The 24,822-nt window shown below is 46.2% G+C and overlaps 1 protein-coding gene across 1 annotated transcript in view; it reads left to right on the forward strand.

Moving 5' to 3' along the window:
• The first annotated feature begins 379 nt into the window (after positions 1 to 379).
• The window catches only part of LOC138453321 (ribonuclease H1-like), a 971,047-nt gene continuing 946,604 nt past the window's right edge, over positions 380 to 24,822 (forward strand). Inside the window, exon 1 of the mRNA XM_069606029.1 lies at positions 380 to 664. Within this exon, the coding sequence (XP_069462130.1) occupies positions 534 to 664 (131 nt within the window). The 5' untranslated portion in view covers positions 380 to 533. The remainder of the gene's footprint in view (positions 665 to 24,822) is intronic.

The raw sequence follows: 24,822 nt of genomic DNA on the forward strand, positions 1-24,822 counted from the left end.
AGCCTCGCCCCCAAATGAGCCCCCCCCTCAGTTTCTTGCCCCACTTAAAGCACTGGCTACAAGCAAAGTCAGCTGCATAGTACACAGACATAAAGTTGTCAGCAGCTGCATAGTTACCATTCCCAGCACACTCTGTTAATTTCGGCATCTTGGGAAGTTTTTTTATTAGAGCTACACATTTAAGATTTAGTCAGGGGAATTGTTTAGATGTGCATTCTGATGCAGTGTCAGAAAACAATAACCATTTGGCAAAAAAGCAACAACAGATTGTTATAGTGAAGGTCACATTGAATTCTGTAAGAACGTCACGTGTTAAATCGAAAAAGGAACGATATTTTCCAGATTCTAACAGGTTCACCAGCCAAGCAATTGTGAAGTCATTGTTAACAACACTTCCGTGCTGAGCAGACGGTTTGCAGTAAGGGGGCGTGGTGCATGCTGATCATCACGCCAGTCCCTCCTTTCCTTCTATGAATCGGATGTTTTGGAGCTGTACCGGAAGTGATAGGACATGCGCACGTTGACAGTCCCGCATGTTAGGGTTCGCTAGAGCTCTACTGGCGTGTTGTCCCCGCCTGCTCGACCATCCGAACGTCCCGCTTTTTGGAAGGATGTTTTATTACGCGGTGCGCACCGGCCGAAAGCCTGGGGTGTATCTCAATTGGTGAGGAGGGGCGGGGTTAACAGTTCACAGGCTTATTTGTAAAATGCCAATGACCAAAATTCACCGTGATCAATTATTGTTATCTACCCTAACAAATCAAAGTATAATGCTTGAGCATTTGGATTTGAGGATTGTTTAACCGTTTTGTTTTGGGTATGCTGGGTGGACAGATTTATTGAATAGAACGCATTTTTATAGTGTAAAATAAACTGAATGAACAAGCACTTCAGTGTCAAAGTTGTGGCTTTTGTGCAGATATGGGATAGGTATTGACCATGCACTAATGAAACTAACTGACCTTTAACGGCAGCGGCTGCAAAATCGTGCGAGTACGTGGTGATATAGAAGCATAGCTCATGAACGTCTATCTAATGCCTGTGCACAAGCCAACATTTGGCTTGCAAATGCTTCTTTTTGACAGGGCTTCATTTAAGGACACATACTGCTGACAAATTAAGTGGCTGAAGGGGAGGGGGTGAAGGCACACTTGGTTAAAAACATTTTTGTTACACCAGTAGCATATATACAACTTTAATTAAGCCATGAATTCATCACTGCTTTGAAATAATACGGGTGGGCACGTTGACAACAACGTTTGATGTTACTGCTTGATGAAGCTAGTTCAAAGGGATTTTTGGAGGGTGTGTTTTGGGCAGGAAGAGGGTGGGAATGTCCATAGTGACATGGACAGTCGATGGAAGGGTAACTAACCATACGTATAGGCTGTGTATCCAGTCTCTCTCCTAAATGTACTCAATTGCAATAGTTGGCAACCTTTCCGCCGGGGCATCCTTGGTTCAAAGTGTAGTTTTCGGGGAAAGTCAAGAGATACATTGATTTCTCATGGCTTTGGCACTTTCTTGTCCAGAGTCCGCCGGAGCGGTGAGGGCCTGCTCCCTCCCTCTCATGCACAAATTAAGGTAGAAAGATAGCGCCCGTGACTTTATGCATGTGAAGTGGGGGTGCGGGGGGTGTCGGCAATTGCTCCGAATTAGGGGGGACAGCGCTCGCCTGTGACCACGGGGCCAGTTGCACTTGGCAAGGTGTAATCACAGAACAACTGGAAAATATTGCTAGTTTTTGCCCCATTGTGTTTTTTACCCTGCTCTGGTTGGAGTCCGTAAGACTCCAGTCACTCTCCTACCCCATTAATGGTCTCATACACTTCAATGGAGTTGCAGACCTCCCCCATCACTGGTCATGTTGACTTCAATGGAGTCTCGCCCAACCTCATTATTGGTCTCATTCATGTCAATGGAGTCACTCTCCTAACCCATAATCGGTCTCGTATACTAGAGTTGCACTCCTTACTTATCACTGGTCCCATTGACTTAAATGGAGCCCCATTCCTTCCCCCATGAATGCCCTCATGCAAGTGGCACCCCATTATCCGCCACACTGATTTCGTGGGAGTCCCGCTCGTTTGCCATTCATGCCCCCATTCAAGTTCCCCACCCCACCCCTGGTCCCATTGACTTCAACAGTGCCCTGCTCCTTCCCCTTTAATGCCCCCATGCAATTGGTACCCCATTATCCGTCAAACTGATTTCGTTTGAGTTCTACTCATTTGCCATTCATGCCACCATTGTGTTTTGAGGAATGCATCTGCAAGTCCTTTGCAAATGCAACATGACATTGTTGGGAGCATCTGTACTGTGACATCTTTGCTCAAAACAGGTCACTTATGTTCATCTTTTTAATTATGTAGGGACATGCAATGGGCCTGCATTCTAAAGTCTCTTCTTTTTCAGGGATACATCTTGAAGGATTGCTTTGATAGATGAATTGTTCGGGTCCTGGCAGGACCCAGCTCACTTAAAGCTCTGCTGCACAACCAGTAAATGCACCAAATGTTGCGATGACCCATGCAGATGGCGTTTTTGTACAACTAATGGTGGCAGTATCGCTTGGCCCATGCAGGAACATCTTTAGGATGTTGCCCCAGTGAATTCCTACAATCCAATGTCTGGCTGGCCTGAACATACCATTGCAAATGCTGTGTGAACCCCTTTTCCTGGTTCAGTGAAAGAGCACATTCTGGTGCTTCTTGAGGAGGGTTCTAGGGTTGCAGTGGGTGTGTACATTGTAGTCAGTGTTCGACTGACCTACTAGAAAGATGGAATATTTCCCGGTGGGCCTCTGCACCATAGGCCTCTTAGGATTGTTTAATTGTATGGGCCACATTGAACTCAAATTCAAAGGCCTCTTTTGCTTCCCAGTCCACTCCTCAGCCTCTAGTTTGCAAAACTAGACCCCCGCATGGATGGTCCAGTTCTAGAGTGGGCGCCTCTTAGATGTATTGGGACAATCCTAATGTCTGGTGGTCCAAAGCAGTTTTTTCAGGGTCATCCACTTTGCTTCTAGAACATATTTGGCATGTTCCTATGGGTCATCGTTGATGGTTTGTAAACATACTAAGGAGGCTTTTAGTAGAGCAAGACGTGTGCAGCATCTCCAAAATTACGTGACATATGTTGCTTTGTATGGCAGAGCTTGTAATCTTTTGTAGGAGGCACCATGAAGGAAAGTTCTTTCCAATAACAAGCCAAAGCAGCCCTGGGCCCTGGTCAAGCTCAGGAGCTCAGCAGGAGCTCCTGAGCTTGACCATCTAACTTGACTTCCTCTGAATGAAAGGAACAGGGTTACTCAGTTTATTTAAACAAACGGTCTCTGAAAAAGAGCAAAAACTCACACCAAAAATGCTTTTTCATTTTGGTTCATAGAAAAAAGGGAGAGCAGTATAGATGAGTAGAGGGTGTAGATTCAGTGGGAGGGTGGAGGCTGAAAAGGATGGGGGTGTGGGCAGGGGACCCCTCCATATAGACCTCAAAGAAGGCAATTCTGTAGTTTGGGAGGCCCGAGGCCAGGGCAGCCGTGAACAGATTTTTGGAGTTTCCAATACAACGTTTCATAGATGAATCCACAGCCTTTGTGTTTGATCAGGAAAGATGGAACGCGGCGAGTGTTAGGGAGAATTCTCTGTTTAGGCTGAATTTCCTAACCTAGTGAGTCCCCCAGCAGCTTTGCTGGATTTTTGGGGTTCATTTCATTTCTCCTGCCAAGATTGAGACTCTTTTACCCTCACTCTTGGACATGATTTGAGTGTGTTTCTTTGGATCTAGAAGTGTTTAATGGGCTATGGGGTCTTTTACTCCATAGGGTTTCATGTGTTTTTGTGATATGTGTTACACAGCACCCTCAGTGCAGTAACACAGGGGTGTCATAGTGACCCCCCAGTATAGACTCCATACCCTGGGACTGACTACTGTCTCCCAGGGCATGTAAAGTCACCATTGACTTTACTAGTCTTAAATTCTGAGCAGAACCAGTACAAACCATCATATTGTGGACGTATTGGCTGGGGCAATTCTATTGCCCCAGGGTCTGTTAGTCGAGGGGGCACGTCTCCGTCCCCCCTGATCGAGTTTTGGCTGGTAGCAGTGGATACTACTTTTTTATATTCAACCGCAAATATTTTTCTATGGGATTTCCCATTGTTTTAGGCAACTATCTTTATTTAATTATTTACGGTAGCCTCGAACATACCGCCGGTTTATTTAATTAATATTAATTCTCTGGTTGGTATTTTTTGCCAAAACTTGATTCTAAAATGGCGTTTGTGTTCTCCTCTGTGACTCCAACCCAAGTCGAGCCCTTTGTTCCACTTTTTGGCGGGCTTCTCCACAGAAGCCCTCCAAAGTGGCCCCACTATGTCTGGGGTACTTAGGAGGGGTGGAGGGGAATTTAGGCACCCTGGACTGAGTTGCCCAGGCAACTCAAGTCGCAATCCGTCCTGATTGGCCCAAGTGGGCTCACCACTTAGCATGTTTGAGTGACAGCTAGGCTGAGTGAATGGGGGTTTGCTGCATAAAAGCAGGGCTTTGGGGACTGGAACTTCAGAAGTCACCACAGGACCTAAGAATCCGACGAGGGAGAAGCTGAGCCGACCTGCCACGACACCACTACCGGTGGAGCCCTGCTGGACCGTCTCACCACTTTTTCCCAACGACGGAGGAGATCTCCCGCCGGAGAGTCTTCTTCCTTTAACTGGTGGGGATAACCAGTTTCACAGTCTTTTCGCTTTCCCGACGTATCTCGTGGCCACCTTGCCTGTGCCAAGCACCCTGGCAACCGGGATACCACATTTTACCACGACCGCGAGACAAAGGTACCACTTTTAACCGGAAACCTCCGCGGCTGGTTTCTTCCCTGGTATTGCAACGACCTTCATCTTTCCTCCAAGTCGAGATCTTCTCTTCCCCTGGATGACGACGCAACTTGCACCCACTACCCAGAACAACTGCCACTGCTGGAGGATCCTTCCCACTTAAGGTACCGTGTCCCGCCTGGCTTTCCTTGCTACCGACTGTATGGGGTAGATTTAGCCCCCGGCTTTCGAACCTGGGTTAGCCTGGGACACCTTGGCTAAGCTTTTCTAAGCCTCTCTAAACTCTTTTCTGAACCCTCTGCAAGACTTTCTAAGCCTAGTGTAACTGTGTGATCTTGGGCACATTTGTGCTCTGCTCTCTCTAAGAGTGGGCCCAGCCTTTGGACTTTGGCTCACCAGTGACTTTTTTCTCTCTGCCTTGCTAACAGTGTTCTCGAATCGTAGAGTGGTGTACCTCTCATATTCTGTCCTTTTCCCTCCCTTTTTCACAAACTCATTAGAGTGCAATCTAGTTAAGCGCTCACCTCTGTATGAAAATAAGTGGTGTTTTACTGTGATTTTCTAATAGGGAAAAAGGGGTGTATATATCGTAATAGTAACTGTGTTTAGAATATTTTACAATAAGAGTGCTGGAGTGTTTCAACTGTGTGTTTTAAATAAATAATTATATACTTTGATACCAAAGCTCTGGTCAGTGTTTGCTTGTATTATTGTATCTGAGTGCCTATTGAGTATACTTTGCATACTGCCTAACTCTTCTTGAGGGAAGTCTGACTGCTCAGCCACAGCTACCAGGTAAATCTGGGTGGTACAGACTGCTACCAAGTGGGTTTACTGCCAACACCTGTAGTCTTAAATCTTTTGCAGTGGTCCCTAAGGGAACTGCACAGGTTTCTGCCTAACAGCGACGCCCAAGGATTGGATATCCGCCTTGTGTTTCCAAAGAGTGTGAGATTGTGATTGGAGGCTGTGTCTGCACTCACCTTCCAGTATGTCTACACGATGGGAGAAACCGCCCCATAACTTTGGACCAAGTTCTGAGACTGAATCTTAATATGAAGATGATTCAGTAGAAGCTCTGCTCTGGCAATCTGCCCAAGATCACACTGTAAGACCCATGGGACTTTGCGAAACCCCAGGTTTAACTAATTCCACACTGCCTAGTGCTCCTGGACTGTGCCGTCGGAATCCAGATAACTGCCAGGTACCCCAGCATCAAATCAACTTTTGACTCTGAATCAGCAACACATCTGGTAATTCTAGCATCTTCCTTCCTGCAAGGGAGCCCTCTTTTTCCATACCACAATCGTCGTTTATAGATCAGAGACTGTTTATTTGCTTTAAAATAAACCAGAATTTAGAAATATCTTAACCCTAACTTCGACATCCTTCTTCATAGTTACTTGCCTGCAATCCTGCCTCACCTTTTCTCTTGCATAGCTAAGATAAAGATATGTTAAAATAATAAGATAAGTTGGGTAAGCTAGCTCCGCGGGTTGAACAGTCACTGCTACGTTCTGAGTGTGATCTGCTGGTCACAGGTTTGAATCCCGGCAAGGACAACTCAGCCTTTCATCCAACCGAGGTCGATAAAGGAGTACCAACTATGGTTGGGTGATAATTATATGCAAATATGTTCTGTGTACAGAGCTTTGGCAAAAGCGCTACATTAATAACTCATTATCATGAATATATTGTGTAAACATTCTCTTGTAAAATCTTAGTGTTTATTCTACTTTTAATTGCACTGCTGGTCTTTTTAGAGTGCTGCTTTGGCCTATGTGCGAGAGTCAGCTGGACTTGAGAGTAAGCTGGGAGCCGGTGTCATGGGAGAGGGAAGGGGTCAGAGCTAGGGACACAGTGGCAGGCGGAGGTCTATAACAGGGGTTATAGACCATATTCCAAGCATTGCAATTGATTGGACAGACGTGTAGAAAGACTGCCATAGTGCTAATGAAAGTGATTTCATGGCTTGAACAGTGACACAGGGCACATTGCTGGCGCGTGTCCTTCAGAGAATTAGATGTCGCCTCTGAGATGGGTGCAATATCGTCAGATATGTGGAAGGGATTATACAGGCGCACGCCTGATTATTGTATGAGTGTATCTCATTTAAGGCTACAGTGAGGTGCAGGGGAGTGTGTAGCAACCCTGACACTAGGTTGCAGTTATCCAAAACAGAAAGATTTGGTGTCCACTGTCTGTGGAACAGTTGCAGCCCATGCACTCTCTAAAACAAGCAATGCTTAATACGAGATTTAATGAACAAATGGAGGGGGGCTACGCCTTGATTGCTATAGGCATCCGCACCAATAAGCCCAATCTCCCAGCCCCAGGCCTGAATTCCACCGCCCGCAACCCTCGCTGCCTCCCGCTTCCTGGTGCTTCCCATTCCCGACCCTCCTCTGCACCCTGATTGGCCCCCAGTCCCTGCCTGTTGAACGTAGTACACCGACACCAACATCCGTGTCTCCTTTGTGCTGCCGCGCTCCTTGGGTGAGTTTGCCTCCTTTGTGGCTCTCCTAATTTAGTTTAAGGTGCATCCGCACCAATACGCCCAGTCTCCCAGCCCCTCCATTCCTCCATTCCCCCATGCGCAGCCCTCGCCAGCGCTCCTGCTTCCTGATTCCCCAGCCGGCCTCCCACCCCGCCCTCAACTCTGATTGGTCCTGGCAAGAGGACTCCCATTTATAACCAGTCCTCCCGGGGTAGCCCTCTGCCTGGCAGCCCATCGGCTGAGGACCCAAGGCGAAGGACGGCTCCTTCAGTGACGGCTCCAGACAGTATCTGCAGGTATCAGCAGGAGAAGCAAGAAGCCGACAACAAGTAAGTGTGGCAAGGGCGGGGACAGAAGCAACTACTTCTAGCCATACTACCCTACCACTCACCCTAGAATCCCATATCTGTAAAATAATTGCATTGAAAACTCAGTCCTATACATGTAAAATTCGAATTCAGACGTGTGCCCAACACTCGCTCATTGAATGTTGAATTTAGAAGTGTGCCCAATAGCCTTTCCTTGAATTTAGAAGTGTGCCCAACAGTCGCTCAGTGAATGTTGAATTTAGAAATGTACCCGCCAGTCGTTCAGTGAATGTTGAATTTGGAAGTGTGCCCAAGAGCCTCTCCTTGAACCTAGAAGTGTGCCCAACAGTCGCTCAGTGAATATTGAATTTAGAAATGTACCCGCCAGTCGTTCAGTGAATGTTGAATTTGGAAGTGTGCCCACGAGCCTCTCCTTGAATTTAGAAGTGTGCCCAACAGTCGCTCATTGAATTTAGAAGTCCATTAGAAGCTGAATTTAAATGTGTGCCCTGTAACACCTCTGTGCAAAGTTGAATTTAAAAGTGTGCCAATAGACTCTCTATAAAAGTTGAATTTAGAGGTGCACTTGAAGTGTGCTCAATAGCCTTTAGGTGAAAGTTGGACTTGGAAGCTGAATTTAGAAGTGTCCCAACTGCCCCTCTGTGAAAGTTGAAATTAGCAGTGGGCCCAATAGCCCCTCTGTGAATTTAGACGTGTGCCCTAGAACACCCCTGTGCAAAGCTGAAACTAGAAGTGTACTCAATGGACTCTGTGACCGTTGAATTTAGAGGCGCATTTAGAAGCCAAATTTAAAAGTGTACCCAATAGCATCTCTGTGAAAGCTGAAGCTAGAAGTGTGCCCAATAGCCTCTCCACGAGAGTTGAATGTAGAAGTGTGCTCAATAGACTCTATATGAAAGTTGAATTTAGAACTGCATTTAGAAGTTGAATTTTTAAAAATGTCCAATAGACTCCCTGAAAGTTGAATTTGAAGTCCACTAAAGTTGAATTTAGAAGTGCGCCCAATAGCCTCTCTGTGAAAGTTAAATTTGGAAGTGCACTAGAAGTTGAACCTAGAAGTGTGCCCAATAACCTAAATTGAATTTAGAAGTTAGAAGTGCGCCAAATAACCTCTGTGAATTTAGAAGTGTCCCAATTGCCATGCTGTGAATGTTGAATTGGAAGTGGGCCCAATATCCTATTAGTCTAATACCGCGTGGCCCCACTGAATTTTGGAACTAAAATTAGAAAGCCTAAAAGCGTGCCCCCACTGAATTTAGATCTACAATTGGAAAACCCTCCTAAAATCCACCTAAAGCTTGTACTAAGCATGAGTACACCCACCCCACCAGAGTTTGTCGAAAACGACCACCGTGGACCGCCCCCACTCTCCGATCCGCCTGCCCAAATCATCCCTCCCCCTTTGCATGCCCTACTATTCCCCTCTCCAAACACCAAGCCAGAGGGGCACAATGGCGAGCCAACCACCCTAAGACCACTCCTCCCCGAAACCCACCACCGACCAGCCAATGTTATCCATGCCCGCTCCCCTCACTATGATAACAGGCACACCCCGCCGTGCAATCAACCCCCCGCCCTGCCCACAAACCCCCGCCACCTCCCTCCCCGACCGCACCCTTTCCCCTCCCTAAAAACTGCATGCCTAGCCCTAGCAAGAACCAAAGCTGCATCCCTCTCTCCCTCTGACCCCCCTACCCTCTCTCACACTCCAATCTCTACAAAGAAACTAAAGAGGAAACATACCTGGTCCCCCTCAATCTCTCAGCACTCCTCACCTCCCCTGTCTCGACCCACCACCTCATTCCCGCAATCGCCTCCTTCCCCCGTGGCTTCACCCCTCCTAAAACCCCTCTCACTCGATTTCTCATCATATGCAACTGAAACTCCTAACCGACCACACCCCACCGTCAAATCCCCCGAACCAAACCCGATCATCCTAAAACACACTGCCACCCAATCCCGCCCGAAGCCCGCCAGTTTTTCTGCTCGCCCACTATTCCCATCGAGCATCACCCCCCCACCCCTCTCCATCCACAGTCTCCACTCTCTCTGCCACCACCCCCTTCCACTCCGAGACCAACCTTGCCTGCCTATGTGAACTGCATCCTATTTAATGCCCGATCCCTAGCAAAAAACAGACACTGCATCTTTGACCTCCTCGCCTCTGATAAACCGCACCTTGTTTTCATCACCGAAACTTGGTTCTCTGACGACTTTGCTCCAATCGCTAATGAAGCCTCCCCCCCCACCCCCGACTACTCCCTCATTCCACTGAACCGTCCTCCAGAGGATGAGGAGCAGCATTCCTCTACAAGTCTCTCTTCCACGCCTCAATCATAGACAACCAACCTTCCATTCCTTCCTGCGAATCTCTCCTCGTTAAACTATCCCTCTCCCCGTCGCTCTCACACAGCTTCCTAATAATCTACAGGCCCCCTGGCTACGATAGACAATTCGCAAACAACCTCTGCGACTGTATTGCCACCCTTCAACTAAACCATCCCAACCTCACCCTTCTTGGAGACTTCAACATATGGCTTGACATCCCCTCCAACCCTATGACACACTCTCTGGTCGACAGTTTGGACGCAATTAACCTCCATCCTGTCATGAGCGTTACTCCCGAGGAGCCAAGATTGGCCCAGCGTCCCCGGAAGCAGGCTCATCATCCACACCCCCGGTTCCAGCAGACCCCTACAGGGGCCCTTTGGACCATGTCCTGGCGCCTCTGGCACAAGGCTCATAAGGAACCACAGTCCCGGCGCCATGGGCGCCGGGCTCATATTCTTAAAGTGTGCAGTAGTGATTGGGTGGACCTACCTGTGGCAGACCATGCTGCATACTCACCTAGAACAATCCAAGCTGGGTGAAGTCCTAGCCACTGGCTGGGAGGGACCAATCCTCTGTTACAGGAACTCTTTTCTTACCTGGGTGGGGCTGATGCTAATCCTCTGACACTGGAACTCTTTTCTTACCTGGGTGAGGCTGGCGGAAGAATACGCACCAAAGCACTTCTCCACTATTTAAACCACGCCCGATAGAATTCACGTGCTTCGCGTTATTCTGCAACAGCAGCAGGACGCTCACCGAGTCGGCTCCTGCATTCCAGGTCCAGACACACCCTCAGCTTCTCGAGCAGCAACCTGTGGATGAAGAAAAGGCACAGGAACATCTACTCGCCAGAATTCAGCCACAAGAGTCCAGTCTCCGACAACCTGCAAATAAAGACATAAGGTTAGAAAACGGGCAACACGCTCGCAGCTGCGCTCGCTTACCTTATCCATCCGTGATCACACCGGAGTTCACCGCGGCCTTCGCTTCGGCAGCATCCCAGCACCTGGAAGACAAAAGACATTGTTAGTGGTGTCCGAGCCGAAGTGGCCACAATTCAGTAATACTTACGCGCTTCTTCACGCGCAGCAGCGGCAGCATCGCCCTCAGCATTTCGGCACCTGAAAGGAAGGAAAAGACATTATCAGAGCTGCCCATTTGGAAACGGCCACAATTCAGTTATACTTACGTGCCACCGCACGTGCAACAGCGGCGGCATCGCCCACAGCATCTCGGCACCTGAAAGACCGAAAAGGACATTATAAAAGGGTGCTCCTTCAGAAGCGGCCTCAGATCTTCTATATTCACGAGCCTCTTCTTGCACAGCAGTGGTGGTGTCGCCAACAGCTCCTCAGCACCTGAAGGACTATTATAAGCCACAAAAGGACACCTAGCCTAAACACTGAAATTATCCAGTGACGTAACTGGATTCCACGCGCCCCTGCACCAGAAGCAGGATGGAGAGCTCGGCTTTACTAAACCAAAGGTGAGAGTTCGTGGAGACCAGTCGAGAACCAAGAAGTGGGAAAAGCAGAAGATTGGTGGGAGAATTTATCCAACCAGCTTGTAATTACCCCTTTTTCTTCCACCTGCAGAAAACTCACCTTACAAGCCAGACAGTCAATATTTGGAGGTCCTGCCCAGAGCGTCTTCCGAGTTCTACGCCTCATCATAGTCCTAGAAGCAACTGTAGCAGTCCAGTTTGGGTCAGCGCCTCTGTGGGAATCAGGTGAGCGTTACACAACCACACATAAACGGCCCGACTCACTATAAAGGACGCACTCTTGGTGCAATCTTTAGTTCCAACACCCTGATTCATTTAAACCCCCCCCACCCCTATCCTCTGGTCCGATCACTTCATTCTCTCGTTCGCCATTCACTCACCCGACCCCCTTCCCATACTCGAATCTGAACCTCCGAATCTACGCAAGTGCTGGAAAAAACTAATAATCGTCCCGGACCTAGCCAACGCACTCCTCCAATCTCCACCACCTACCTGCCAACTCAACAAACCACTAACTCCTGACGCCTTTGACTCATGGCTCAACGCATCTCTGATGCGGCTCACACCCCTTGCAAACCATCAACCCACCGTGGCCTCTTCCCCAGATGGTTCATGCCCGAGTTGAAGATCACCAAACAACTATATAAATACCTAGAACGTAAATGGCAGAAAGTTAAAACTCAGGAGAGCAGGGCCACCTTGGCCCGACACCTCTATCACTACAAGGCCGAAATCTGGAAAGCAAAAAAAGCCCACTACAACTCCCGAATCCTAAACAGCAAAAACCCAAGCAAAGAACTCCACAAAATCATCTCCGAATTCACCAATCCGGCTTGCAACATGACCGTCCCGACTCCCTCACAATCACTGTGTGACTCACTCTCCCTCCACTTTTACACCACGGCTCTCGAAAGATCAAATACGCTAGCCACCAAACTGGCTCTCTTACATCCACCAAGCAATTCTCCCCCCATACCAGCCGGACCACCAGCTGCGACCACTACGCAACCAACGTTCGATTCCTTTAGTCCAATATCACCAGAGCAATTTCTCAAACTTCTCTCTGCCCGCAAACCATCTGGCTCGCCGCTGGACCCTTGCCCAGCCACAACCCTCGAAGAAATTTTTGCTTCAAGATGCGCAGGAGAACACGCAAGATCCATCATAAATGCCTCCCTTTCCTCCGGTATCTTTCCTGATGCATTCAAAGCGGTTCATGTCAAACCTCTAATTAAAAAAACTTTGCTGGAGCCCAAAAACTACCGCCCCATCTCAAACACCAGATTCCTTGCCAAACTCATTGACCGAACCGCCTACTCCCAACTAAATGCCTTTGTCGAAGCCAACAATCTCCTAGACCCCGCTCAATCGGGTTTCAGAGCCCGTCACTGAACTGAAACCACCCTAACCTCAATTTGGGATGGCCTTAAAATGACGCAGACTCCGCGGGATGCGCAGCACTAATCCTCCTTGATTTATCCGCTGCCTATCCGCCGCCTTTGACACAATCAATCACTCAATCCTCCTAAACCGCCTCCACTCCCTAGGAATTCGGGGAACCGCTCTTAAATGGATAGCTTCATTCCTCAAAGATCGGTACCAAATAACGATACTCTCCACCTATACCTCCCAAGCCCGACCAGTGGACACGGGAGTCCCACAAGGAGCATGCCTATCTGCCCTCCTGTTCAATCTCTACTTGATCACCCTCCCACCAATAATTAGTTCGCACAACATCCTGTGCTACAATTACGCCGATGACACTCAACCAATTCTAAAACTCCTGAACTCAAAACCCACCTCCCGACCAGACCTGGCCACCTGCCTACTTGACATAGAACTCTGGATGAATCAAAGCCACCTCTTGTTAAACCCCTCCAAAACGGAAATCATGGTATGTGGCAACTCCGATCTTCTTCCGCACCCACTACCCTGGCCATCCGCCATGGGCAATTCACCGACCCCCCCCCCTCCAAATCAGTGAAAAATCTTGGATGCACCCTTGATTCAGACCTAACACTCTCGCGCCAAGTCAACAACGTCTCAGTCTTGCCACTACCACCTTAAAACCCTTAGGCGCATCTTTCCATATCTCTCCTTTCCCAACAGAGTCTCCGCGGTCCAATCAATCGTTATATCAAGACTGGACTCGGCAAACCCCCTACACCTCGGAGTCCACGCGTACCAACTGAATAAACTCCAAAGGTCACAAAACGCTGCTGCCAAATTGCTACTTGCGCTCGGCTCAAGAGATCACATCTCCCCAGCCCTTAAGACGCTGCACTGGCTTCCAGTTGCCCGAAGGGGGACTTTCAAAACCTTGTGCATCTCCCATCGAGCACTGCACAAAACCGGACCTCAATATCTTCAAGACAAGCTAAAACCCTACCGCGCCCCACGCACCCCAAGATCAAGCTCAGCCGGCCTCCTAGTCATACCGAAGACAAACTCAAGCAGGTTAGGCGGATCATCATTCTCAGCCTTGGTCCCCACGCTATGGAACTGACTCCCACCCCACATCCGCCTAACTGTAGATTTAACGTCTTTCCGCAAACTACTGAAAACCTGGCTCTTCCCCTAAAACCAACCCGTACCAAACTAACCCAAACAGACCAACAGCAACTCAATGACACCAATCCATCAAACCGCCGATGCGAGAAACTGACAGCTAATAACCCCTAACCAAAACTAGAAGGACAAACAGAATTAATCGAATAAAGTTGATCATAGCAGTGAAATGGCTAATAAGAGTAAATCATACGGAAACAGTAAAGAGATTTAAACTCCTGAAATGGACAGAATGCATGCGGAGTGAACAAAGTGAATGGCGTGGATGAACTAGTTAGAATGGATGAAACAGGTGGAACAAATGAATGCGCTGAGTGGAAGAATGCATGAGTCGAAGAACAGATACCTATATAGTTCAAATAAGTATGGAAATCGAATGAATATGTAGATCGGATGAGTGTATGGAATGGAAGAACATGGTGAGTGGATGAGTGTGTAGAGCGGCTGGATGTGTAGAACTGACGAGCGTGTAGCGCGGATGAGTGCGCAAATACAGAAAAGCGAGTAGAACGCAAGAGTACGTAAAACAGATGAATGTCCAGAACGGATGAGCGTAAACCAGATAAATGTGTAGAACAGATGAGTATATGGAGCGGATGAGTATGTAGAGCACATGAGTGTGGATAACGAATGAATAAGGAAGTGCGGAAAGTGTGTAGATCGCTGGAGCAGATGAATGTACAGAGCGAATGAGTGTATAGAAGGAAGAGGATGAGTGGATAGAGCGGGTGAGTGGTTAGAGCGGGTGAGTGGTTAGAGCGGGTGAGTGGATAGAGCGGGTGAGTGGATAGAGCGGGTGAGTGGATAGAGCGGGTGAGTGGATAGAGCGGGTGAGTGGATAGAACGGTCGAGATGGGTAGATAGAGCGGATGAGTGGATAGAACGGTCGAGATGGGTAGATAGAGCGGATGAGTGGATAGAACGGTCGAGATGGGTAGATAGAGCGGATGAGTGGATAGAACGGTCGAGATGGGTAGATAGAGCGGATGAGTGGATAGAACGGTCGAGATAGGTAGGTAGAGCGGATGAGTAGATGGAGCGGATGAGCGGATGAGTGGACAGAGCAGATGAGCGGACAGAGCAGATGAGCGGATAGAGCGGAGGAGTGGATAAGTGTATAGAACGGATGAGGGTATAGAACAGATGAGTGAAGAGATGAATATATAGAACAGGATATTGCTGCTGAATGCGTGAAAGCGCGAGTGCTTAAAGATGAGTGCATATAGGGGATGGGGGTGAGTGCGCGTAGAGGGGGTGAGTGCGCGTAGAGGCGATGAGTGCGTAGAGGGATGAGTAGAATAGATGAATACGTAGAGCATGGGGCAGACAGGAGTGCATGCGTTAGGCAGACAAGTGTGCATGTGTGGGACAGACAAGAGTGCATGTGTAAGGCTGACTGGAATAAGCATGGCGGACTGGAGCGCGCAGAGCGGACTCGAACGCGAGCTGGAATGCATGGAGCGGATCGGAGTGTATGGAGCTAACTGGGATGCATGGAATGGATAAGAGTGCATGGAACGGACTGGAGTGCATAGAATTACGTGACGTATATAGTAGGGTTTGGAATGCAGAGAATGTCTGAAAGTGCACATAACCCATCATATCTCCCACCACGCTCACTCTCTCCTTTACATCACCACTCAACTAGAACACAGAGATACTAGGACACCTATAACTGTTCTCATACCAACATCCGCCGCTCACTCCAAATTATTCTAAGTAACCACTGCTGGTTACTCACCCCCCAGCCAGGCATTCTCCTCAGGTCTAACGCAGCCACATCCGGTCTGGAAAATTCCTGCCAGAACGAACACATACTCCTGATCTCTCAACCACCACACCTACCGCTAAGAAGCAGCTATTACACGGATACTGCACGAGCTGCACACATACCTGGTGCTCACACGCACCTTTTGACTCTCTCTACTCTCTCTACTGATCTGAACTTCAGTTCCCAAGGGCGTTCAACCTACCAGCGCCTTCAGACCATACCAATGATATATAAGGCGCTATATAAATGCAAAATAACAAGAACAATAACAATTATAGCTGAACCCAAAAAGGTAGATCTCTCATTTGAGACTGCAGCATTTGAATAGCTGGGATTGTCAATTTCAATCAGAAATGACTTCCAATAACACAATTACAGATGGCAAAGCCATTCCCATGAAGGGACCTGTAAAATAGCACAAAGACGAAAACAAGTGGTGAGGCAGTTTGTGAAGGTGTAAAAAAAAAATAAAAATAATAATTAAAAAAAATAAGTGGTGTATATATACCAGTGACAAAACAAACGGAACATAATTAAATGAAAGGTAACATTAACCTAGTAGGGAAAGTGCTTGAAACTAAACAGGAGTACTATATAAATATACAAAATTACATGATTAAGCATCATTGGAGGCAGTGGTGACATAGAGTGTGGAAGAGAGGGCAGTGGGATCTCCCTCTTAAGCAAGTAAGTGAATTTCATAGTTTGAATCCCTTTGTCGGTAATGTAAGCTGGTCTTGTATATCAACTTTACTGGTTTGATGGCCTGTGGTGCTTGCCGCTGGACCCAACAGAAAGCACAGGGGTAGCTTGGGCTAGTGGGGAGGGAATGATGCATGCATATCAAAAGCGATCTTTGTGTGCTACTCGGAGGGTAACACAGGGGCAACACTATTGCATTGATGATGTCGGGCCTTTTTATATTGTGAACTCGGGTTACAACCTAGTGTATAATATCTTAATTTTTCTTCTCTTCAACTCTCTTAATCTTTATTAGGGTTGCTTGTCCTGAAGAAGGCACTATACTTCTGCCAAAACGCAGCGTTGTGCCTTTGCATCGACCACTTCACATCAGTTGTGTTGCCTTTTATAAAACCCTGTAGTTAGTCCTTTCCTGTTCGTTTGTTTTTTCACTTTCTTGTGTCTTTTCACATATGTTCTTTTGAGTAACCATTTTCTGTTTGATGTAAACAATGATGTGATCGAGTTCATTTTTTGTCAAATACTACATTAAAAAAAAGATTAAATCAAAATACTAAGTGTGCTCAAATAATTAATGTGCTGAATATACCTGGAAAAATATTTGATTTGATACTTATAAAAACAGGTTCATAGAAAATAATGTCAATAATTTGGGATCTGTCACCCTGGTAAGAACATGTCTTGTGTTTTCTGGCCGACATTAAGAAGCTGCAGTTGCCGGGCATTAATTATGATTTTAATGGACCAATAAAATAATCAAAAATAGTTTTAGGCTGCGTATGGTTAGTTTATATAGAAACCCAGAGATCACAAGTTTCCCCATTGCTTCCATAAAAAAGCTATCAAGTCTTGTATTCTATTTCCTCTTAATTGTGGGACTTGTACTTTGTTTACTTTTTAAGGTTAGTACTACAAACCCTAGAATCCCAAGGGAAAATGTGAGTGGATCACTGGCTTATCCAGGATTTTAATAAGGGTCCTGTAACTTTTTAAATATGGGGATGGGTTTGAGGGGTAAAAGAAGCCAGTGTATCTGGAAGAGAACCAGAATTTGTTTTATTTTTTAAAATTATACTTGTTGCTGTTTTTTAACTGCACATTCTGTCCAGAAGTAGCATTCTGTGAATAAGCTGCTCTACCTGGCACCGTTTTACAGTCATGCAAACTTGAACCCAATCCAACATGTCCACATGTCTTGCAGGTATTCCTGTTACAGCAGACGAGTTACTGCAGCAGCATTACAATAGCGCCTGCACATATCACAGCAGCATTACACTAGCCCCTGCACATATCACAGCAGAGGTGGAAGGAGCAGTATACTCCCAACAAGTAAAAATCCAAGTAATTATCTTTTTCACTCCCCGTCGGTGTATCAGCATATGTCTTCAGACCACTGGAAGTCTTTGTTGGTGCCTCTGAAAAGCCAGTAGGCACAGGGTTGTGTTCGTCGCATGACATGACCTTGGCTTTCCAATGTCCCTAGCCCGGCACTTCATGGCCTTTCAGAGTCTCTAGGAGAGCTGTGCGAGCCATGCCAGGTTTGGAAGGCACTGGGCCAAGTGGCTGGCTCAAATTTGGTTCACTAAGTGCCCAAAACGCCGGCTGTGCCCCACCTGTTCATGCCGAAATAAGGAAAAACGGTTTTGCCTGGCCAGGGTGGGTGATGTCTTGCCGCCTTATCCTGCACCCACACGAAGCCTTGCTCGTGGATGGACTGCCTGGAATCTCCCTTCACTGCCTGGTGTCATGCTAGTATGATTCAGAGCAGGGCTGCCCCCAGGAGTAATGCTGACAGAGGACGTGAGCAAATCATTTTCTCACTGCTTTGTCGGAAGAACCTGGGATGCCAGGTACTTGGTTTGCATTATAGGCACATCTTTACAGACTCCATAGACAATCCCTCAGATTGTCTTTCCCTTTAAAGGGCCTTCTGCGCTTATGTCACTCCACCATAAGTGTCACAGAATCTACCATTAGTCTTTGATATCATTGGGAGAGTACTTGCATCCCTTTTTTAAATGCTGGGGTTGCAGTATTCACTTTTTGAACGTATCTTGCACGTTTGGGTTGCCAGACTGCCAGCTTATGTACTGTTCAGCCTCACCCCTGCACCTACAGGTTTGAATTCCCTAGGAACTTCACATTATGTTTTATTTGTACCTCTTTTATGTCACTTTGTACCCTTCACCCCTGTTACGCATAATCATGTGCAGTGCCCTTAGGGACCACTACACACAATTAAGACTACAGGTGGCAGTACAAGTTTTACCTTTGGTACAAGCCTGTACTACTATGTTAAAGTGGTAGCAGTAGCGGAGCAGCCAGGCTTATCTCAAGAGTATATGAGCAGTAGCAGAGATTACACAAAGGGACCACAATTACTGTGACTCAAGCAAACACTGACTCAAGGTTTCAGGTAGAAAAATATAAATACATTTATTTTAAAACCATTCGTTATCAACACAACACTTCTATTAAATTTAAAACCACACGTTAAATACACTACAACTGACCAATTCACTTTGGACAGTATGAATCAAGGTAAGTACCCTGAGTTTGAGAGAACCGGTATAATGGAACAATACACTTTACCGTGAATACGATTGCTATCACTTTTTGACAGTTCGGTCTACTAAATAAACGCATATCCACGGCAAGAAATGCTACCGGGGCAAAAACACACTTGGCACCTGAGATACCCAGAGGGAGTTGGGGGGCAAGAATCGTAGGAAATATGTTAGTTAGGCAAACAGGATCGAAGAATACTCATGGACAGAAATACAAGAGTCAAGAGGCCGGAGCCAGTGTCAAGTGGAACTGGGTTCCTGTGTCGAGGATCCCACGTCGGATAGTTCGCGATTCAAAGTTGCCAAGAGTACTTTAGATATTGTCAAATGTTCGGAAGCAAAAGTTATAAGGAGGAGTGAAAAATAGGGGCAAGCCTTATAAGCGAGAAATGGGGATTTCACCCAAAAATTCCTCAAGCAGGACACAGTACCTTTTCAAATAAGAAGCTGGTGCCACGGCAGTTGTTCCTGGTAGTTTCCTGTAGACACACGATTCCTGGCTTCGGCACGAAGAAGGACGATGAGGGGGGTCTACACCACACAGGGTTGAGGCCGGCAGCAGTGACGATGAATAAAAGGTGCGCTCCTTAAAAACAGGAGAGGCTCTTCTGGTGGCTATCCGGACCACTACAGCAGTGTGCAGCGATTTCGACCACGAAGGGGACTCTGGTTGAATAAGATGAGCTGGTTATCCCCACCAGGCTCAAGGGAAGAAGACTCCGGACTGGATCTTCTCTTAGTCGTTGAAGGGTAGATAGCTCAGGACTGCAGCAGGGCTTCACCTGGACAGGATAGTTGCAGCAGTCGACATCTCCTCTGTTTCTCTTCGGTTCCTTGTAGTTCCAGTGGCGACTATCTGACTTCCAGCCCAAGAGACCTGCCTTTTATGCGAAAAACCCCCATTCACACAGCCTGGCTGTCAATCACCCAGCAGGGGGGTTGTCCAGCCTGGACAACCACCTCAGCCAATCATGAAAAGTGCCATTTGGGTTTCCTAGGATACCCTGTGCAGGGGGTGGCTACACCCCTCCCTCACATTCAGCCCACCTAGACACCCAGGCGCCTTGAGGAGGGCTTCTTGGCAGAAGCCCGCCAAAAGACAGTGAACAAAGAAGGCAAACATGGTGTAAAACACAAGAAGGAGTTTAACAAAAAGAAATGGTGAATAAACCGCACCGGAGCCAAAAGAAAAAGCATTTGGTCAGGCGGGTTTAAGTTCGAGGCTAATACAATAGCCTACAATATACCACGGTTATATAAGCTAACCGCGGTAGAAAATTAGGGTAGATACCACTGCCACCAGCCATGTCTAAATGTTAAAAGAGGGAAACGATGCTCTAGGAGGTACAGATAAAAAGGGCTAAGAGTTAACCCTTCCAGTACTCCATGTAAAATGGGTTGTACTGGATCTGTGGTTAATTTGACTAAGTAAAGTTAATGGCAACTTCACCCTTTTCTGGGGGACCGTAGTCGGCCTCAGAAATGGAGTCGGTGGGCAGTCTGAACGACAACTCTGGGTCACTGCACGGAAGGTGCTGTGTGACACACAAAAGTAGGGAGCTACTGAAGTGGTGTACTCCAGAGTCCACAACTACAAAAACAGGTAAAACGCATAGCAAAACACATGTAAGAGTGGGGGAAAAGCTCACTCTCTTACCAGGTGGAAAGAAATAACCCAGAGATCCAGCAAAGCTGCTGAGGGACTCACTAGGTAAGGGAAATTAGCCATGAAATGAGAATTCTCCCTAACAACCCCCACTTAGTGCCAGTAGCAAAGCTTTAGTTGCTGTTCACGCCTTGTATATAACTCCAGTCCATTCCATTGGGGAGCTGAAATAACAGTCCTGTTTTTTTCATTAGCATTCAGGGACTTGGATGTCCAGGATTGCCCATTATAAAGCTGATACTCCCAGAACGCAAAGGCAAAAAGTCAGAGCTGGACTAATATCCCCCAACTGCAGTGTGCGAGTTGGCATGTACTGGTATGGGGTTTGTGTTGTGGGGAAAGTAGCACGCCATGCATGGGTTTGTGTTTGGGGTGGTGGGTGGCAGGAGGCAAGGTGTCGATCTTTTGATAGCTCCGGTCTTGTTTGGCTCTTGGTGTCAAGCCAGGCATCCGGCACAGCTCTAATCAAGGCTCAGTCCTTGGTACTTTTATTTTTTCCCACTACACTTCTTCGCTAGCTTGGGTTATCTCTTTTGGGTTCTTGCATCATTTCTACACTGATGATACACGGCTGTTTCATTTCCAAATTTTTCTGACGATATCCATCACAAACTGTGCTTGTTTACTGGCCATCCAGTCATGGATGTCCGATCATTTTCTTGTTCTTAATGCTGCAAAAACAGAGGTTATTTTCTTTCCCTTTAACTCTACTTCTTTGACTTATGTACCTTCTGTTATTTCCTCCGGCTCAGCTACCTATCATCAGTAGTGCATAATCTTGGTCTTTTTCTTGATTTAGATCTTTCTTTGACCCATCACATCTCAATCGCTGCTCGCTCCTGTCGTTTTCATCTCTATAACATCCGGAAAGCCCGTTTGTTTGTGACTTTCAAAGCCACAAAGTTATTGATGTCTGCTTTAATTTTGTTACTGCTGCTCTGCACTTTTTGGACTTCCTATCCCCCACTTGGCACCGCTGAAATCTGTATTTCATGCCTCTATTTGTGTTCTTGGTACATTGGCTCCTCGTGATTCTATCTCCTCCTCTCTGGTTCAACTTGGATGGCTTTCTTTTCATAAACGTCTAATGTTCATTTTTTATGTTTGGTGTTTAAAGCACTTTATTTCAATTTAAATGTTATGAATATACATACAGCTAAAAGCTTTGTATATACCACATACAACTAACAATGTTTACAATATAAAATGTATAAGGTACATACAAAACACATGCATACATCCGATAAAACCAAGTCTTATCGAAATCAAAATCACATCTTATGTTTGATTTAAAATTGATCAGAGCAGAGGACAACATATTTACAATATAAGAAAGAAACACCATTGGGAGTCATGTACCTCAAAGGTGTTATATATATTCATCAAATATTTCAGTACATTTCCTGTAAAATGTAGTCATATAATAGATGAAATTCTCGTCATTCCCGTCTATAAACATTGTCCACAATACTTTTGGGTCATCACAAGTAAAACAATTACTATAGGATTTCATCATTTTATTTCTAATACTGTTTAAACTTTCACATTCAGTCATTATGTGCTCAAGGGATTCAACTATGTTATCTCCACATAACCGGAAGTTACGCTCATTAACAGTGTAGGCCTTTCTTTGCACCCTCACATTCCAATACTTTGCTTTTGTTATATTTTACCAACAAGTACTTTATTAATGACCCATGCGTCAGGAAATGCCACAATATACTTTTATGGTCTTGCCTCTCCCTATCTTCCTTCGCGTCCTCTTCAGTCTGCCTCCCATTTCCGTCTTGTAGTTCCTTCTCGACTAATTTCAAACAAATATGCAGAAACACAACCTTCAAGTGGTCCCTGCCAGGTCAGATTCTCCGCAAGTCCTAATTTATTAGCGCGTATCTTTTAGTATTTATGTGCAGTAATTGTAATGAATTGTATTTTCCCCCATATAAATTCAGGAATATTACAAAATGCAGTGTTGGACGCCTAAAGGCCAGGACCGAATCATCCCACCTGAAATGGAACCACACAAGTTCTGAAAACTTTTCTCTTATCTATAGCCTTAAAAGCACACACTAAATAGTCCCTCTAATAAAGCTACCAGCTTTTTTAATGATTGACACCTACATGCAGCATGTTCATGATGCGATCAAAGTGAACGCTCCCACGCAAAAAACGATGGGACATCAATTAAATGGGCTTTACAGTTCTAAGTTCTAAAGAAAATGGGGGTTTGCTTAGTTATTCTGTTTAATCATATTTTAGCAGTTTGGCAGAGTAACTGTGCGCTTGTTTGTGTGTTGGCATTGGGGTGCTAATGTGCCATCTCACCTCTTTCGTAAAATACTCCACACTTAATCCTGTGGAAGGTCCTGGCTAATTAATAATCAAAACAAACAGACGCAGAAAGTGTCAAGGCTGCCAGGCCAGCCCAGCAGCTGCTTTGCATGTATAGCACATACCCCAATGACGGCTTTGACTTTGTCACGCTTTTCACTGTTGTCTCTCCTAATGTCCAGCTGAGAGGCCCAACGTGATTGATTAGCTTTAAGAGAGGAGGTCGTGCGGTGCAGGAATCACAGGATGCCGGAATGAAATGGAAATACTTGAGCATGGTGGGAACCGAAGATTGTGGTCGTGTATTCGTTGATTTCAAACAAGTTATTTATTATCTGGGAGCATGGGGAGTTGTGTGGGTAAGTTGAGATAATTGGCAATGTGGAGGGGTTTGTGATTCCAACTTTACGTCTGCAACATACTTTCCAAGGTTGCAACTAATGGGTGAGAAGTGACCCCATGTGCCTGCTAATAGTCTGTCACGCAAAATGTATAGATAGACTTTCTTATGGTTTAAAAAATGTTTGGGTTTGACAGAAGCTATTTCTTGTCTCCCCGGATTCAAAGTTTCACTTGTATCGGATGGCGTTCCACCTTTCCAAAAGGACAGGGAAGACTCCCTGCTGTGATGCACCTCCCCACTCACAGTCTCTCTATTGCTTTGGATTGCTGTTAGGTTCTTACTGACGATTCATCCAGTCAGGTTTTTGCCTGGCCATGAAATGGCAGCATCAGGGCTGGTCCGACTGGATGAATTCTACTATAATTGCACCGCTTTGGTTCACCCCCACGACCCCAGGCGCCTGAAAAACTCCACCACATTAATGCAAAGTAATCTTGCTATGGCTAGAGCTGCCATTGCCTGCAAAGTACACTTTGGCCCTGTGTTTCACACAAGATATCCAAAAATCGTATGGCCAGACCGTTTACTTGCATTTCACATGTCTCAGTAAATATTTGACAAATAATGGTGTAGTTCAGTGTCGGTTCTTAAATGAAAACACATAATTAAGTGGGAGCAGGTGGATTTTACCTATTTTGAACAAATACAACATGTTTGTTGTGATCATTGAGACTGTGCCCATCTCTCACTTAGTCAAGTGGCTGCGTCAGTCAAGTGGGATTTTGCGATTGGGTGAAGGATGCTAAGATCTTGCCTCTGATGGAATGGGGCATGAAATCCTGACAACAATGACTAATCCCCCTCACTAGCGTGAGAAGGGGGTTTAGATTCTATTAAAGACAAGGAGGCAAGTATTATGCATTACAATCTTTACTTCTGAAACACAGCAGCAAAGAAAAAACTTTTACAAACGAAAAAGTTTGAAAAACAGAACTAAACAGAGTTCAGTCCCAATCCATCATGGAGGACAGGTCATACCCTGCAGGAGACCAATGAGCAGGAACCCTCCTCTATATAAATAAGCCCTTTACTCCAATCCCAACTCCTTTCTGTAGATGTCTTGAACCAAATGTCCACTGCAGAGACCAGAAGATAAATTATGAAGACAAAATCCAGCAAAGCTCCCAGATCACGCACTCTCCACATCTTGTAACTGACCAACGTTCCTGCACAGAACATCTCAGCCCAAATCTGTAAGAACAACAAACAAATAAGGGTGGGTGGATGGGAAGAACAACAAACCAAAGAAAGTTTTCTCTTTAAATGCCTCTGTATAGACGCGCCATAAATGCCATATCATATCAAGGGTAGGTGGGTCGTA

Source organism: Ambystoma mexicanum, chromosome 4p (genome assembly GCF_040938575.1).
Source record: "Ambystoma mexicanum isolate Mex_15411 chromosome 4p, UKY_AmexF1_1, whole genome shotgun sequence".
Lineage (NCBI taxonomy): Eukaryota > Metazoa > Chordata > Amphibia > Caudata > Ambystomatidae > Ambystoma > Ambystoma mexicanum.